Raw genomic sequence first — 17,153 nt, 5'->3', positions numbered from 1 at the left:
GTACGGACCCACAAACAAGGGTGAGGCCGGTTCTGCGCCCCTAACAGGTTGGGGCTCCCTTTCATCAGGCCAGCTCTGAGCGAGGCTGGTTTGTAGAGGAGGGGAAGGGATCTGGTGGGAGACCCAATTCCTCCGTCCACAGCCCAGGGCAGCCCTCCGGCAAGCTTCTCCTGCCAGCGGGCTCTCACCCTGGGGATAGGAACGGGAGGGGAATTCAGCCTCTATGGTCCACTCGGTCCCCAGCCAAGGGCCGAGTTTGCTAAGCGCTCAGCATCGACACAGCCGGCTCCGCTCTTCCAAAGAACACCCAGCCTGAGGAGCCTTTGCAAGCCCAGCCCTTCGCCCCAAGAAGGCAAGTCATTCCTGGGACAAGTCACCCTAGGCACTTCCCTAGACCTTTCCTTCTGGAGATCACAGAGAATTGAGCTGCCAGACCTGCCCTGTGAGGATCACTGTCCCCGTCTGACAGCTGGGGGAAACTGAGGCACCGAGCAGGGAAGTGACCCAGCCGAGGCTGCGCATCAGGTCAGTGGCACAAACTAGTAATCTTAGCTCCTTGGGCCATGTCTTCATTACAAGGCCATCATCCTTCTCTACCAGCATGGTCCCATGGCTCACTCCCCACTCTGCAAGGCCACCAGACAGGCTGGATCCGAGTGCGAGCCATAGAGACAAAAGCCTCCCACGCTGTGCACCTCTCCCCGAGACAGCCAGTCCCTCCTCACCCCCGAGAGGGAAAAGCAAAGCTCTTTGGGGAATGCGTCAATGATCTTTGCTTCCTTGGTGCAAATTCCAGTTCTGGGCCAGATCCTCAGCGGGTGCAAACAGCGGTAGCTACATTTACGTCAATGGGTCTGGATCTCCGGACGGTGTAAACTGACATAGCTCCATTGAAGGCAGTGGGGCCCAATCCCCAGCTGCTGTCAATCAGCCTATCTCCACTGAAGTCCATGGGGTCCGCCCTCCAGGGCAGGGGAGAATCCCACTGGAGTCAGATCCCCAGCTGGTGTAGGTAGCAGTAGCTCCCCTGAAGTCAACGGAGTGATGCCAATTGACACCAGCTCCAAACGGGGCTCTCTGTCTTTGATACAACTCCACCCACAGCCCCTGGAAATAATCTGTCGACAGAAGCAAATTAAATGTGGATCCCGAGCGCTGCAGAAACAGCCCCCCTTTCTCTCCTGCTGGTTCTCTTCCAGCGGTGAATCGTTAGACTCCTGCCCTTTGTTTTCAATGCCAGGGCTTCAGCAATGCTATCTCGGGGCTGTTTGCTTTGAAAAGGTCAGGCAACAAAACATTCCTGGGAATCCCAGTGCAACCACAAGAGAAGGGAGCCGGGCGCAGCGCTTGGAGAAAAGAGGCCACTCGCGGCTCTTCCGGGAGGCATCAGAAGATGGAGTCTGGCTGAGCTTGTCCCACCAACAGAGTGACCCCTCGGCCCTTCATTCTCCCTGCTGCTCTGGGGCCCCAAAGGGTGGCCCCCCAGGAATCCACCTGCCACGCAGGGGGCATAGCCAGTGTAAGGGCCCTGCACCAAACCTGCTCCCTCCTATGGCCTGGCCAGAGTACCTTGCACTGTGGCTAGCTTCTGCTTTCCAGTGCCCCACTGGGCACCCAAAGCCAGAGGCCTCTTTGCCCAGAGTCAGGTTGGGAGATGGGATTCAAACTCAGCTTCCAGCCCTGTGCACAGCCGAGCTGGCCTCCCGATCATTGCAGGCCGGGAAGGGATAAGACGTGCCCACCACCCGCCACAGCAGCAAGACTGTGTCATTTCAGTACGTGCCCTCGCTCATTGTTTCAGGTCCAACACCTTCCTCTGTGCTAATTTCCACCCTCGTCCAGACAGGTGATCTCCAGGCCCCCGTTGCATAGCTTACCCGGCTTGGCGTGCGCTCTGGGCTCCGTCCAGCAGGAAGACACAGGTGCGTAGAGAGCCCCAGATTGGGAAAACACAAAGGGAGAACAAAGAGATTCGTTTAGTTCTGATGTCATGTGGCCAAGCCCAAACCAGAGAGGTCTGATGTGGGTTGTACGTCCCCAGACTAATCAGGGCTATCAGCCAGCAAAGGCTGGACAGAGCCATTCCTGGCAAGCCGGCTATGGGGGCACAATCACTTCCTTGCACTAGTGAAGGGATGGTCCAGATCATTTGGGACTAGAACTAGATCTTTCCACCCACTGGGCTTCATTCCAGCATCAAGGGTTACCCTGGAGGGAGGACTAGGGCCGGTCACCCCACATAATCACAGGTAAGAGTGTCTGAGACACACCCGTTGAGTCTGACGCACAGCCCCCAAGCAGGAATTCAGAGAACCCCAAAGCCTGCGGGCTGTGATGCCACAGCTCGTACCATAAAGAGCAACAGTCCGTGTAAAACAATAGTAAATTTTCTCTGGTGGAGGACAACGTGAACCCCTGATTCTTGGCCCGGGCTGCAGGGCTGATGTTGCTTGTACTGGTGACCGATACGGGAACTGTGCAAAATCTCCATGTAGCCTGGATTTGCTCCTTTCTATCAGGGTGCTTCTTTGGCTCCCTCTCCCCGAGCCCAGCGGCTCTCCACCTTTCCAGATTACTGTGCCCCTTTCCAGGGCCGGTGTAACCACCTGGGAGGACGCGGGCCGGGGGCGTTGCCGCAGAGGAGACGCAAGGGGCTGGGCTCGGCTGGGGCCCGGCACCTGCCGGCCAAGAGCAGCAGGAACAGTGAGTGTTACCCGCCGCACCAGCCTCAGTGCCCTGCCCCATACTGTCAGCCACCCCAAGCTCACTGTGACACCAGCACCCCTTGGCAAAGGGCCCCCTGATCTTCACAAACAGCTGTCACCGCAGGCCTGACAAACTCACTTCACCCCACATGTGTCTTACAGAGCACTTACCCACAAAGAGGAACGTGGAAGGGATCTACACAAGGCTGGTAACTTGTCAAGAGTGAGAATCTTTGTGAGATGTGTGCATGGGTAATATTGAAGGAATAATGTATTTACCTTAAAAGTCTGCTTTACAGACTTGGAGTAGAAATTAGTCACCAGGGGACAATGGCCTTTTGGGGCAGGGGGGATTTGTCACCCGGCCTAACCTGGCTGGTGATGCAACGCAGGGCTCAATTGTTCAGCTTTGCACAAGAGGAAGACTTTGAATGGGACACCACCAGAGAAAATGGCAAACAACTGAAACGCCTTAAAGGTAAAAAAGAAACATTACAACAGCCGTTACCTGTTCTGACAGGCTGTTTATAATGCTAGGTTTACTAGTTTTCGGAGGTTGTGAGTGGTGGGGGGCGGGGGAGAGAGAGGAGGGGGGCGGAGGCGCAAAGTGGAAGTTTTGCCTCGGGCACAAAATATCCTTGCACCGGCCCTGCCCCTTTCCGGAGTCTGCTTTGTCTCGCGGCCTGTCCCCCCAAGTTCCACCTCACTTCAAACAAAATCAGCCATGAAAGTACAAAAGTGTCACAGTACACGAATACTGAACAGTGGCTGACTTTCTCCTTTCGACCATATGAGTATAAAATAAATCAACCGGAATATAAATATTGTACGTACATTTCCACGCATAGTACATCGAGCAGCATAACCAAGCCATTGTCCGTATGCAATTTTAGTTTGTCCTGACTTCGCTACTGCTTTTTACATAGCCTGTTGTAAAACTAAGTGACTGCCCCCGGGAAGACCTGTGCGTCCCCCCAGGGATATGCGAACCGCCGGTTGAGAACCACTGCTCTAGACCATCCTTCCTCCCCTATCAGCGCGACTGTTAGCGTCAGACCATGTAAGCTACAAGGGGAGGGTCTGAACTTCCCCAAAGTTTGAAGATCCTCAGATTGGGGGCGGAAGGAAATGGACATTGGGTGCAGCAGGTAGACACACTACACCTTGGCCAAAGGGAGACAGGCTAACTGATGCTGGACACAATTCTAGAAAAAAGCCAGGTGCATCCCCATACCCACAAGCCCTGTGTGTGCTTCCCCTCTTCAAAGGCTTTGACCAGGCCTCTTTTTCATGCAATGCATGCAACACAAACACCATCTCCTCAAATGAGCCGAGATCACCGGGGGTCTGACTGCAAATTTCAGCATGAGGTTGTCTGTACAGGGCTCCCTGCTCCCGGAAGATCCTGGCTGGTAATGATCACATCAGCATTTGGAGAAGATAAATGGGTTCTCCCAGCAGAGTCCCAATCTTCTCTGGCAGGTGGACAGATGCTCAGGGATGAAGCAGACAGAAATCAAGCGATGGGGGAATGTGAACATATTTAACCGCTCCAGGGCTCACTGGTCAGCACAAAGGGGTGGGGGGGTTACAATCTCATAATGCAGGATGGATTTAATAATACCAGTCTTGAATAATTCACCCCAGAGATACTAGGATTACCCCTTAGATGTATGTAGCATCGCACGGGTTGTTAAGGGCGAAAGGGACCATCTAATCCATCACAACACAGCCCATAGGAGGACACCTACTGTCTCCTGCGTCTAGCCCAGCAGTGCACAGGACAGACTTCCTCTTAAAGCATCCAATGGCCTACCTGTCTGGTTCTCAAAGGGTTAAGCAAGAAAGAGTAAAAGCCAGCTTTTCTCCTCTTCCAACTGTTGTCTTTTCTTTGGGGGGTGGGGGGACTCTTAAAGAGACACTGTCAAAATTTAAAGCATGCAGCTACATGTGCGGAGGGGCCAGGGGTGTACACACACACACACACCCCGATTGCTGGTGCCACTCATGCCACTTAAAATGATCTAGTTTTGCTTTTAATAATGCTAAAACCGTAGTTTCCCTTTCACCATTTTTGTTCTTATTTATATAACCGTTGCACCTGAGAGTTCTCCATCAGGGAACCGTCCGAAGCAATGTAACGCTTATTGAAAAGACAAAAAAGAGTTTGCAATCTAGGTTTTGTTTGCAATTTAGCAGGGATCTTAGACTGGTCAGTTTTGCTTCTGGCGTCTCATAAACCAGGCTAGTGCGCTTGTGTTTGGGTTGCTAACATTACATTGGGACCCCTGTGTGTAAAGAAACAAAACAAATGATTGAGTCCTCCTTTTTTGTTTCCTTTAAATAAATCACAACAACATTGCTAGTACCCTGGGTGCTCAGAACACACTCCTCTTAACCACAACCTATGTTTAACATACACTGCCCTGGAGAAAACCTGGATTTGTGCTGGAAATGGCCCACCTTGATTATCATACACATTGTAAGGAGAGTGATCACTTTACATAAGCTATTACCAGCAGGAGAGTAGGGTGGGGGGAGAGAACACCTTTTGTAGTGATAATCACCCATTTTTTCATGGTTTGTGCGTATAAAAACGTCTTCTGTATTTTCCACAGTATGCATCCGATGAAGTGAGCTGTAGCTCACGAAAGCTTATGCTCAGATAAATTGGTTAGTCTCTAAGGTGCCACAAGTACTCCTTTTCTTTTTGCGAATACAGACTAAGACGGCTGTTACTCTGAAGACTGCCCCTACTGGAAGGCAGCATGGCCTAGTGGATAGAGCACCGGTGTGCCACCCAGGAGCCCTGGGTTTTATTTCTGGCTCTTCTGACTCTGGGCAATGCACTTCACTACCCAATGCCTCAGTTTCCCCATATGTAAAATGGGGAGAGTGAGACCCCTGTTGCAAAGTGCTTTGAGATCTATGGATAAGAAGCACTACAGAGCTAGAGACTGTGATGGTCCACAGTAGCTGAAGGAGCGTTCCGGGGAGGCGTGCGGAGCAAAGCGTCAAAGAAACAGCAGCAGCTCTGCTTATTGCCCAGTGGAGCCCATCACACGCGCCTTTGCGTGTGCATTCACACGTGCACACTCATGTGTGCGCACAAATACACACATGTATGGTGGCGCGCACACACACACACACCCCCCTGCATGCATGGGGCACACAGATAAAGACACGCACGTCCTGTGCACGCACACGCAGTGTTGCACACGGAGACAACCAGGCACACGTCCCTGCACACGTGTGTGCCTTCAGGCTTCCACGCTGCGCTGTGGCGGTTCCCGCCGTCAAAAATAGCCCCAACCTCGTGAGGTTCCAGAGACTTAATTAGCTTTATCCGTCACTCGCCACGCCCGGCGCTTTCCCGGCCGGAGCCAGCAGCTGCCGCACACCAGTGAGCCCTGGGTAAAGGGCAAAGTGGGGCGATGTCTGCTCTCACCGCTGTGGTTTGCCGGGGCGGGGAGGGGGGCTGTTGGCTGGCACCAAATGGCAGCGCTCCTTAAGGACCAATCACTTCCTCTCCACTCCTAGCCAGCCTGGCTCTGCCCCCAGGAGGAACGGGCGTCTCCTTAGCTAACCAGTATTCCCGAGCGATAGAAATGGCAGCTGCAGGATCCATAGAATATGAGCGGAGAAGCACCAGGAAACTCTCCAGCGGCCGGGCACTGTTCGTTCTGATGGGAGCCAAACTCCCAGGCACCAAGGACGCTGCCTCAGCACATGGGAAACACCCACTCTTTCAGGCTTCAAAGGGTTAATTGCCCCTTGTCCCTCCCCACCCCCCCGCACCATACAAGTCCCTTACCTCTGTTATTCTCGGCATCCTGAGCCCCCCTCTCCTCCTTTGCGGCAAGCTGAGACTGGGCCACCAGTGCCCCCGACAGGGCCAGGAGTCCCGAGGCGCTGGCCAGGCTGGAAGGCTGCATGCCGGAGGGGTGCGGGGTGAGCGGGATGGGAGGCGCATGGTGGGAGAGGTGCTGGAGCTGCTGCTGCTGAAGGAGAAAGAGCCGAGGCTGCGGGGTATTGCTAGGAGACCCCCTTGCCCCCTGTTTCAGCCCTGCCCCCTTCCTCCACCCAACCCCTCCAGCCCTGCTACCTGCCCCGAAGCAGTTCCAAGACCCTTTGCCCAGCTGCAGCCATGAGCCCAGGGCTGAGCACAAACAGGGACACTCGCTCAGAGGTGGGGGGGGGGGGGTGATCAGGCTCTCTGCTGCAGGATGACCCCCAAGGCTCCCTGCGCGATTTCAGCAGCTCTCCTTGAGACCTGCCCAGGGCCCGGAGCAGCTCCTAGGTCAATGGGACTTTGGCCATGGTTGTCAAAAGGCTCCTGGTCTCCACCCAGGCCTGTCCAATGCTGCCTTGAGGCCGAGATGTCCCCCACACCCTCTCCCTGCTTTCCTGCCTTTTGCTGCCAGTGCAACACCGTGGGGGGGTGGGGGGAACACTGTCTGGCTTGCTCATCACATGGCTGCAAAGGAGGAAGACACAAGGTGAGGTCACAGGGGGGCATCCATCCGGCTGGCTGGGGGCAGCCCGGAGCTGTGGTCTGGGGTTACCCTGCCAGGGGCATCCCAGCTCCAAACTCCCTGAGCAGAACTCCCTTCCCCTCCCCCATCGCGGGGCTACTCACCCCAATGATGCTGTTCAGTTCCCCCATAGTCACCTGCTTGGCCCGCTCCACTGCTTGCAGCACCTGCTGCTGGTGCTGGGAAAGGAAGGCACGGCGGGTCAGGAGCCTGGCCGGGCAGGATATCACGCCCCATGGAGAAGACAACGGTGGACGAGGCGGGCTGGGTGCCGTGCAGAGCTGCCCCCCTCCCAGGGGCAACACCCCAAGAGGCGCTCACCCTCCTGGGATCTCGCTCTTACAAAGCACTATTCATCCCAGTGCAAGCTTGGGTCCCTCCTCCCCTAGCACCTCCTAGTGCAACCTAGTGTCCTCCTCCTCCACGGCTCCACCACTCCACCCACCCCCCAAGCAGCCCGGTGCACACCCTCTTACCTCCTGCGTCAGGAACGGTATGATCTGGGCACAGATGGCGCTCAGCCTCTTCACGATCTCAGCCTGAAAGGGGGAAAGGCAGCTCAGTCATGCCAGATGCTGGCACTGCTTAGAAGAATGGGGGCTCTTTAAATGAAGCCCCCTCCGCCCAGGCTCCATAGGAAGGCACAGGGCTAGGAGCTGCATTGATAGCGTGGGCTAAACTCCCAAACTCCCGTCCCAGCCTGCAGCGGGGCTCGGTGGAAAGACCAGGATGGATTCTTTAGGGACCACTGCTCCAGAGTCCTGGTGGGGTCCTTGCAGGGCATGTCCCCGGGGTATTACATGCACTGCCCCACCTCACTGGATTTCACGGGCTCCCCCAGTCCTGCCGGGCACAGACCCCGCCTGCAGCCTGTGCCTTTGGTCCATCGGAACAAGGGCTGGGTGCTTGGCCAGCCCCTGTTTTCTGGGGTTTGCGAAAGGAGTCGGTATTCATTCAGAACTGTTCCTGGGGGGGGCCTCTCGTCTGCCCCCTAGCACCACCGCCCAGACACACGGAGTTCATGACACCCCTCGGAGGAGGAGAGCATTACGATCTCTGGTGCACAGATGGAGAAACAGACAGAGAGAGACCTTACAAGACAGGATTTAACCCTGATCTCCTGAGCCCCGGGCCGGCACCTTACCCACAAGGCTCTTCCCGCTCACCTAACACCTGTCTTTTCTTTCATGGCCGAGTCAACAGAAAAACTCTTCACAGCCAAAGGACAGGCTGTGCCAGCGCCGGGCACAGAAGAGCCCCGAAACTTAGCTGGCCCATGGCTGGAGCAGAGGGACCGCCCTAGAGAGGACTGGCTCCTCTGAAGGATGTTTCTCTCCCTTCCCTGCCAAGTGGAACGTGATACCAATAGCATTCAAGCTGGAGTCAAACTTTCCAACCCACAGTGAGTTCGAGTGGGTTCAAAATAAGGCAAAAGCAGTTCATCCACCCGACACTAATTGCCTCCCTGAGCCCTTTCTGGCAGGCTGCTTGGGGGATCTGCGGCTCTTCCTTACAGGGCTGTAGCTATGGATATAAAAATCGGCCCCACTCCCTGCATGGGGCTTGATCCGTCACCCCCACCCATGGGGTCTTTCTAAACTGCCTGAGCTGGTGGGCTGCCTCGGCATAATTTGTGCCCTGGTATTTATTTAGATGCATGATCACACTTAGCCCCTCAGCTGGCTTTTCCATGTACTGATCTCAGAGCACTTTACGAAGAGAGGACACCAAAGTCATCTCAATTTTACAGAGGGGGAAACTGAGGCACCGTGAGGGGCAGTTACTTGCCCACAGTCTCAGAGGGAGTCAGTAGCAGGGAAAGGGGTAGAACCCAGGTCTCCCGTCTCCCAGCCTTGTGTCCTACCCACTTGGATACGCTGCCTCCTGCAAGAGAACAGTTTCCCAAGGGAAGCAGTAAAAGCCTCAGAGCTTGATAACATTTAAACCACATGCCTCACACAGCAAATCCACCTTGGCACTCGCCTGGGGACGCAGATGAGCTGGTCTGCTATATTTTTCCATCTCAGTTTTCTAGGACTCCCTGAGAGAGGTGCAGAGAGATTGAGAGCGCTAATAAAAAGCCCAGCGAAGAACAAAGGAAATCTGCCAGGCCCCCTAAAGTAACACAGCCCTGGCAATTCCCAGTCACAGCCCGGGGGGGCACACAGCACAGGTAACGCCGCCCAGCCTTCCCTCCTGACACCCGCCGGTGACAGAGCGTCTGAGAGGCAGTAACCAGAAACCAACGGGATTAATTCAGTCCAATAGAAATTAAAGCAGCACTACCCCTCACCTGCAGCTCTAGTCCTGACTCCCGCTCCCTACCCTAACCACTCGAGCGTACTTCCACCTGCAGCTAAAGACTAGAACCCAGGAGTCCGCAGACCCAGTCTTCTGCTCTTAACACTAGACCACGCACACATTCAGAGCTGGGAGTAGAACCCAGGAGTCCGGAGACCCACTCCCACATGCATTCCCAGAATTGGGATTAGAACCCAAGAGTCCTTGTTCCCAGGCTCCTTTGTTCTAACCACTTGGCAACACTCCTTTCCACAACACTGCATCTTCGTTGCCTTGTACAACAAACAAATATGGTATGTTCTCGTTCAGCTCCCGGGGCTCCTGCTGAATCTCGGGATCCCATCAGAGTTTGGAGTAAATTAGGAAGCTGAGAATGAAAGTGACTCTCACGCACCACCCTGCTAACAAAAGGAGCAAACTTGGAGGGCTGAGCCAGCTGGAGAAATATGGCAGTCGACTTGCCACTTTGTCAGGCACCGTTCCAAACTAATTTCCCTGGCAGAGAGCCCTGCGATGACTAGATTGATAAATCTGAAGAGGAAAGCAAATTACAGCTGGAACAAAAGGAGACTGGGATGGTGAAAAACACTCCAGCGTCTTTGGGAAGGGAAGAAAAAAAAAAGAAAAAAGATCCATTTGATTTTCAGTTCCTGTGGGCCTTCTCTCCAGCTCCGCCAGCTCCCTGCTGCTCACCCGCAGCTTTCTCCGTAACGGAGGTGCCAGATAAACCATCCGCCTAAGAGCGCAGCGGGTGCTAATGCCCACTGTGCTGGGGCCTAATTAGGGGACCGCCGGCCAGATTTTTAAAGGTCTTTTGGTGCCTACAGATGAAAACAGGCACCTAGTGGGATTTTCAGAAACGCCTTGAAATCAATGGCGCTGCGTCTTTAGATGCCGAAGCACCTTAACAAATCTGACCCTGAGCCCCCCCCAAAACTGGCTGAGACCCAAAGGCAGCAAGCACCGACCTACCAGCCAATCTCTAGGTTCTTTACCTAACCACAGATAACCACCAGCGTACAGCCTACGCTTAAGCCTGGTTCCACACCTGCCCCTCACACCTTTCTCCTTCTCAGCCTCCCTCTTCCCCTTGTCCTTCCATTTTAGCTGATCCCCTCCTAACTAAACCCACCCAAACATGATTAAACGAAAGAAAAATCATGGCTCTACCATGCTATTTGCAGCCATCACATCGATCATTCTGCTTAGGTCTTCGATCCCTTCCCCTGGGTCTGTCTTATCTCTTTAGATTGCAAGCACTTCAGGGTAAGGACAGTATCTTACACCGGGTTTGTACAGCACCTGGCCCAACACGGCTCCATCCTCCATTGGTCCCGAGGTGCTACTGTACTAAACATAAATCATAACACCACCCAGAGGTTCTGCCATGTGCATTTTTCAATTGTTATCCATTTAAATTTTCACAAAAGTAGGAGTTTTAAGCATTCCCCCCCCTCCCCGTTTTTATCAATTTAAATTTTCACAGTTGCAGGAAATTCGGGAGGGGGAGGGAGCATCAGACAACAATTATTTAATGACAGTAGATGTTGAGATCCAGAAAGTTAAAGCTTTAGAACAGTTAAAACACAAACTGTTAACATCACATGTCAAAATCCACACAGGAAATAGCCTTAAATCAAAAGTTCTCCGGCAGAATTGTTCATGCTTTGCCCATCTATAAATTTAGATGATCACTGATGGAAAAATTTCCCCTGGTTTGTGTGTGCGCGGTGAAATTGACGTTTACCGACACTTACCAATACAAATGGAACTCTTCCAAGTTTACATACAGGCCACCAGTGAGTGAGTCCAGGCTCTGGCATGAGCTTACACGCTGAATCAGGTATGTGGCTGGCTGGCTAATGGGGCCTCAGAAATGCCTTGCACTGGTCTCGTCACCTGGCTGCCTATTGAATTCAAGTCCCTGAGCAGACCGGAGGTCCAGCCCCCACGTGAACCTCAATTTCCAATCACCAGGCCGCATTCCCATGGGATTAAGCAAATTCTCCCAGCCCTGGGTTTAAGCCGGAAGCTCCGTGTTCAGATCCAGCCCCAGACGAAGACACAGAATGGTCTGCACCGGAGATAACCGGGGTTGGGGTGGGAAACAGTTTCCAGAGACGCTGAGCACCCACAGTGGGGGGTTCCTCCTATATCCTTCCCCCGATTCCCAGCAGCTAATCAAGAGCCGTCCTCACTCACCTGCTTGTGCATTTCAATGTTCAGCCCATAGGACATTTCATAGTACTGAAAGCAAATCAGAACACAGCTGGTTAGAAGAGGACACGCCATTCGCCACCAGATAACGAAGCAGTTACCAGCAGGTCTTGGTAGCTACTCCACATGGCTCCCCCCCTGCCAAACTGGCCCTGGTGTAACTCCATCAGTAGTCAATTACAGAGATGGGTTTTGCTTTTCCCAGGGTCAGGCCCAGATTTATTGACTGAGGGACAGATCAGGGAGCTCTAGTTCTATCCGGCTTTAGCGCATGGTGATAGGGGCTGGCCTCTTTCAGCTCTGGGAAGGTGGGAAGAGCCCACAGAAGGCCTGGCCCCTCGGATGAGAGCGGGGCCACAGGACCAGGATTCAGCTAAGCAAGGAGGATGAAAACAAGGACAGGGAGATGGTTCACCAGCCCTGGAGATTGAAGGCCTGTGTGTAGTCACCTGGACAGTAGCAGGGCAAGCTTCCTCAGCATTGTCCCTGGAGGATAGTTCAGTCTCCATAGCCCAGTCTAATCCAGGCCAACTCTGATGGGCCTGCCACAGCTGATCACCACTGAGCGCTGGCCCACCCAGAGATTAAGGGGCTGACTTCTCCGGCTCCAGCTCTAACCATTGGATAATACGCCCTCTGGCAATGAGCACCAATGGGCTTTTGTGATGGTGGGAGGGGCACTTGTTCACCAGGGACTGGACTGAGACCCACCAAACTCGTATCACCAGAAACAGACGAATGGAAATGATTTTTCAGTCACAACTTAGCACAAGTTCAGGATGGTGACCTGGAGAAGGTATATTAGGGTTTAAAGAAGGTCGCACAGGATCTTTGATTCACCCTGTTGTCATAATACCAGGACGAAGGAGCAGTCAATGAAACAGAAAGGTGGAAAATTCAAAACTGATCACAGGAAATGATTTTTTTCCTCCAGACAAAGCTCCGTTTAGCCTGCGAAACTCCTTGCCACAAGAAGTCACTGAGGCTGAGAACTTGGCAGGATTTGGACAGGGATCAGACATTTGTATGAACAAGGACAGCCAGAGCGACAACAGTAAAGATTAAAGAATCAATGAGTGTTCTGGAAGAGAAATACACCCTCATGCTTCAGGGCATGCACAACCCCTAGCTATTGGGGTTAGAAAGAAGTTTTCCCTGGAGGCAGCTTGTCCCATAACTGCCTACTGAGGGGTTTCTTGCACCTTCCTCTGAAGCAGCCGATAATGTCAGAGACAAGATATTGGGCTAAAATCAGACCCTGGGTTTAATTCACCATGGCAATTCCTGTGTCCCTATCCCGTTTCCAACCTCAGCCCTAACCCCACCAGGCTGATTTGCTTGGAGATGAATCCAGCCGGAGGCCTATAATTTGCTGGAATTATGGGCAGTGGTAAGTAGCAATTCTGATTAACCCCACAATGGCCGTTTCCAGAGGCCCCCGTCAGAGTCCATCCTCCGGCACTACTCTGGAAGGGGTTTTATGAAACAGCCCCGGGGTTCGGTTTAGGCTGGGTTTTTGCTTCTAGCCACCCCCTCTCTACCTGGAAGGGCTGGACATTAATAGTTAAGAGGCCAAATGCAAAAATGGCATCGTTCCCAACATCTAACAGCATCATGGCAATGGCAGCAGACGGCGCGGCAGGAACCAACCGTTGCTAGGAATAGATGTTAACTCCTTCCTAACCAGTGCCCTTCCCCGCCTCCATCCCCCCTCTGGGAGAGCACCCATAGGCAGTTCAGTGCAACATCATCCAGCTAGAAGTGGCAGTCCTTGGAGGCCAGCTCTCAGGCTGAATGGCTTGTTGACCTGCCCCAGTAGGATGATTATGGGGCCCCTGGTGTGTGTGTATATGGGGGGGCGTGGGGGGGTCAAGAGGCCCCTGCTGGTTCACAGGGGCAGGTGGAGGGTCTCTTACCATGACATAATGTCTCTGCATCTCAGTCTTCTCGCTCGCCAGCTTCTCACATTCCAGCTTCAGGCTGCAAGGGGAAACCGTTTTCATTTGCAACCCTGCCCGGATCCACCTCCGCCCCCAGGGGAGCTGGCTGCAGGAGCCACCCTGCACACCTCCCACCCATCCCCGCTACAGGGGAAGGGACCACCCCTGCAGCAGGAGTCGGGTGCCAACGCTCCATGCCACGCATGGCCCTAGCAGGGTTCCACCAGCTAGTCAGCGTCTTGGAGCCTGGCTTGGAAGGGGTATAAATCTGGCCCCTCACCTGCCCAGCCCCACTCCCCTGAGCTCCTCTCCCATCGCTGTCCCCCTGTGCTACGCACCTGTAACACCGAGTCCAGCGAGACCTTGCTCTGGATTGAGAAAATAAACCTGCCTCCTCCCACTTTGCCTGTGACCCTGAGCACAGCTCGGCTGTCTCCTGACATCCCTCCGGCTCCTTGTATCCCCTGAACGGCCTGTGTCCCACTCACCCCCCAGCTCCCTCTCCCTGATCTGTGACCCGAAGACCCCTCGGAACTCCCCCTCTGATCTGTGTGTGCCCAGCCCAGCCTCGAACTCCTGCTCCCGGTACCTGGGATCCTAGGCACCACTCTCTCAACCCCATCCCTCTTTTCCCTGTGATCCTAGACGCTTGTCTATCTGCGTCACTCACCCGACCCCAGGACTGTCCCTTCCCCCGACCCCCTCCCCCACACCTGCCTGCCCCTCCCCAAACGCCCTGCCCCTCACCTGTGATACTGAGCCTGCAGGAACTGGAATTCTTCCTTAATCCGGTCGCAGATTTCCAAAATCGAGAACTTGAAGGGCTGCCCAGACTGAAGTGGAGTCTAGAATGGATCAGTAACAACAACGCTGTGGCCAGCCCAGCCCACCCCATCGCCAACGCACTGCCCTGACCCACCTTCCAACCCCAGTCCTCTCCTCTCCCTTAGCTCATGGCCCAGGGACCGCCCCCCGCCCCCCCATTCCTAAATTCAACCCGTCTCCTCACTCCCAGCCCGTCCGGCACACCCGGAGCCCAGGATGGTACTTACAGGGTGCCGTCCTTGTGGGTACATCCTGGGGGACTTGCCCAAACTTGATGCCCACCGGAGGAGGGAGAACACCCTCTTTAACCTCCCCACCCTGGCTTCTTCTTTAACTTCTCCAACAGCTGCTGGTAACCAGGAGAACAAGAGGGCGAAGGAATCCTGTCTCCGGGAGGGACGGACGGACGGATATTGGAATCTTCCTCCGATGGGCTTTTTTTTTTTTTTTTTAAATACAATTATTTATTGTTGTGGGTACAGCTCAGCCGGGGCGAAGAACATTTCCGTCGGGCGAAAGGGGAGAGAGAATTCCTCCCCAGCGGGTCGTGCTTGGCCAGGTCGCCTCGGCCCCCCCATCGGACACGGGGCCTGGGGGGAAATATAATCTGTCTTAAAGCACCAAAAAAAAAAAAAAAAAAAAGGCAGGAACAGAAGGTCAGTAGAAAATCTGGCCGGATTTCAATAGCGGTCCCTGGCTAGAATGAAAACTGCCTCCTGGCAAGGCAAAGGGAGAGCAGGGGACTCTGTCGAACCGGATCCTTAAGGTGGTCCTTTCTCGGTAGGAGATGGCACCGGGGGCTTTGCCCGCTGGCTCTGGGAGCCATGCCAGAGACGCTTCCCACCCACAAGAGGTGTCAGAGGGTGGCAAGGCCTGGGAGAGAGATTCCCCCCACCACACGCCCACCGTGGTGGGAAGGCAAACTGAACGGAGGGAAGCAGCTGCTCCCACTTCCCGAGCGGCTCCCCCACATCCTGCTGGGCTGGGGGAGGATGGGTTGCTAGCCGACTGGCCCGCTCAGTCTCCTGCTCGCTTGGCCTTTGAGGACAGGGCCCCGGATTCAGGCGGGGGTGGCCTCCTCGTTGGCCTTTCGTGTCACTTGCTCTGCTATATCCCTGCGTGGGCCCCCTTTAAGTGTGGGGCTGGGCTGCCTCAACCAGAATGATGGGACCCCCCCCCCCAATATCCCCCCACTCCTGTGCAGCCCCCCACTCACTGACTGTCCCTCCCTCACGCCCCAGACACACCCACCTCTCCCAGCCCACCCCCCTTGTCCCTCCTCTTTGCCCCAACAGTCTCTTCCCCCTCCTCTGCCCCCAGACCTCTCCTCCATACAGGGCCCCCACCCCACTGGCCTCTGGGATCTTCCACTCCCACAGAGATCCATGCTGCCCCACTGCCAGTGCCTCAGACAGGTGGGCCCAGATCTGAAGGGGCCTGGGTGTAAGCCCCCCCCCCGCCCCGACTTAAACGAAGCCAACCTTAATGAGCTTTGCCCTCTGGAAGCCTGCGCTGCCTCCATTAGCCCGGTTTCATTCTTCCTGGCCCTTTGGTCAGCAGAGCTGCCTGCCGGCGTTATGAGCAGCATCTTGCTAGTCCATGGCTGGACACTGGGCACTGGAAATAGCACGTGCTGTTTGCACAGCCATAAAGGCATCATAAATATATAATCGTAAAATATACTCGGGGTTTTAGAGCCTCCATATGACCCAGTGATCCAAGCCATGCTGCAGCCAGGGGGGGCCGTTCCCTGGGCCGGGTTTCCTTGGAGAGAAAGGGAAAAAATTCGGAGCTGGTTTTCGCGGTAGGACGGCACAGGCTGTTAGCCACCCCCACAGCTGTGCCATCTGCACCGCTCCTTCCAGCGCCTCCTGCTGGGAGCAGACTGGCCTGGCTCCCTGGAGGGTTTGGTGGCATGGTTCTTACTGAGGGAAGCTACACCTGACCCAGGGGGGACTTGGGAGCTCCCCACACCCACCTCTCCTGCACCCTTCCCTACCGGGCCTCCTGCTGGCAGGGACTGAGCCTGGGCCAGCTGTGAACGGCCATTCAGCCAGCATCCCCTCCAGCGCCTCCTGCTGGCACAGCGGTGAGGAGCAATTTCTCCACACGTCTGTGGGTGTACGTGTGTGACCCCAACAGGAGAGAGTCCCCCTAAATGACAACGGCGGATTACGAGGCAGGGAGGCAGCGTGGCGTTCCAGGCGCCCGAAAAGCCAGGCCATGGATGCCTCCTCCTTCCCGAAGCAGGATCCTCCAAAAGGGCCCCCCCCTCCACGCAGGATCATTATTAATTATTAATTATTATTATTACACCCAAGCCTTCATGCTGGTGAGAAAACCAGCCCCTGGGTCCACCTTAACCAGCTCTGCAGCCTCGGCTACTGGGGCCCTGCTTCCATTGGCTGCGAGCGCCAGCCAATCGGCCCCGCCCGTTCCCACATGGGTCTCTGATGTCAAAGGCTTCGGAGGCTAATCAGGAGCGAGGGACGCGGGGGGATAAACAGGAGGGAGCTGGGGGGGTGGGGGAGGGAACCGCCCCGGGGCAGGCTGGGACTTGTAGTCCTCTCTGCCCCACCCCCTCCGGCGCCTGCCTTGCCAAGGCGCAGCTGCAGCTGGGGCAGCTCCCA

The 17,153-nt window shown here is 55.0% G+C and overlaps 1 protein-coding gene across 9 annotated transcripts in view; it reads right to left on the bottom strand.

Annotated features, from left to right (window-relative positions):
• TLE2 (TLE family member 2, transcriptional corepressor) overlaps window positions 1-16,227 on the bottom strand; it is a 34,389-nt gene extending 18,162 nt beyond the window's left edge. Inside the window, exons 1-9 of one of the 9 annotated variants that reach the window (XM_043535816.1) lie at window positions 16,005-16,227; window positions 14,751-15,113; window positions 14,446-14,543; window positions 13,675-13,738; window positions 11,744-11,788; window positions 7,717-7,779; window positions 7,345-7,419; window positions 6,520-6,706; window positions 1,878-1,894 (exon numbers count right to left, since the gene is read on the bottom strand). In XM_043535816.1, the coding sequence (XP_043391751.1) occupies window positions 1,878-1,894; window positions 6,520-6,706; window positions 7,345-7,419; window positions 7,717-7,779; window positions 11,744-11,788; window positions 13,675-13,738; window positions 14,446-14,543; window positions 14,751-14,774 (573 nt within the window). In that variant the 5' untranslated portion in view covers window positions 14,775-15,113; window positions 16,005-16,227. Of the gene's footprint in view, window positions 1-1,877; window positions 1,895-6,519; window positions 6,707-7,344; window positions 7,420-7,716; window positions 7,780-11,743; window positions 11,789-13,674; window positions 13,739-14,036; window positions 14,156-14,445; window positions 14,544-14,750; window positions 15,433-16,004 lie in introns of those variants that run through there. The other 8 variants (XM_037885584.2, XM_037885586.2, XM_037885587.2 and 5 more) reach the window with 8 other exon arrangements.
• Between the last annotated feature and the right edge of the window lie 926 nt (window positions 16,228-17,153).

Source organism: Chelonia mydas, chromosome 25, assembly GCF_015237465.2.
Source record: "Chelonia mydas isolate rCheMyd1 chromosome 25, rCheMyd1.pri.v2, whole genome shotgun sequence".
NCBI lineage: Eukaryota > Metazoa > Chordata > Testudines > Cheloniidae > Chelonia > Chelonia mydas.
Note: the sequence above shows the minus strand (reverse complement) of the source record. Positions and strands in the feature narration are given on the sequence as shown.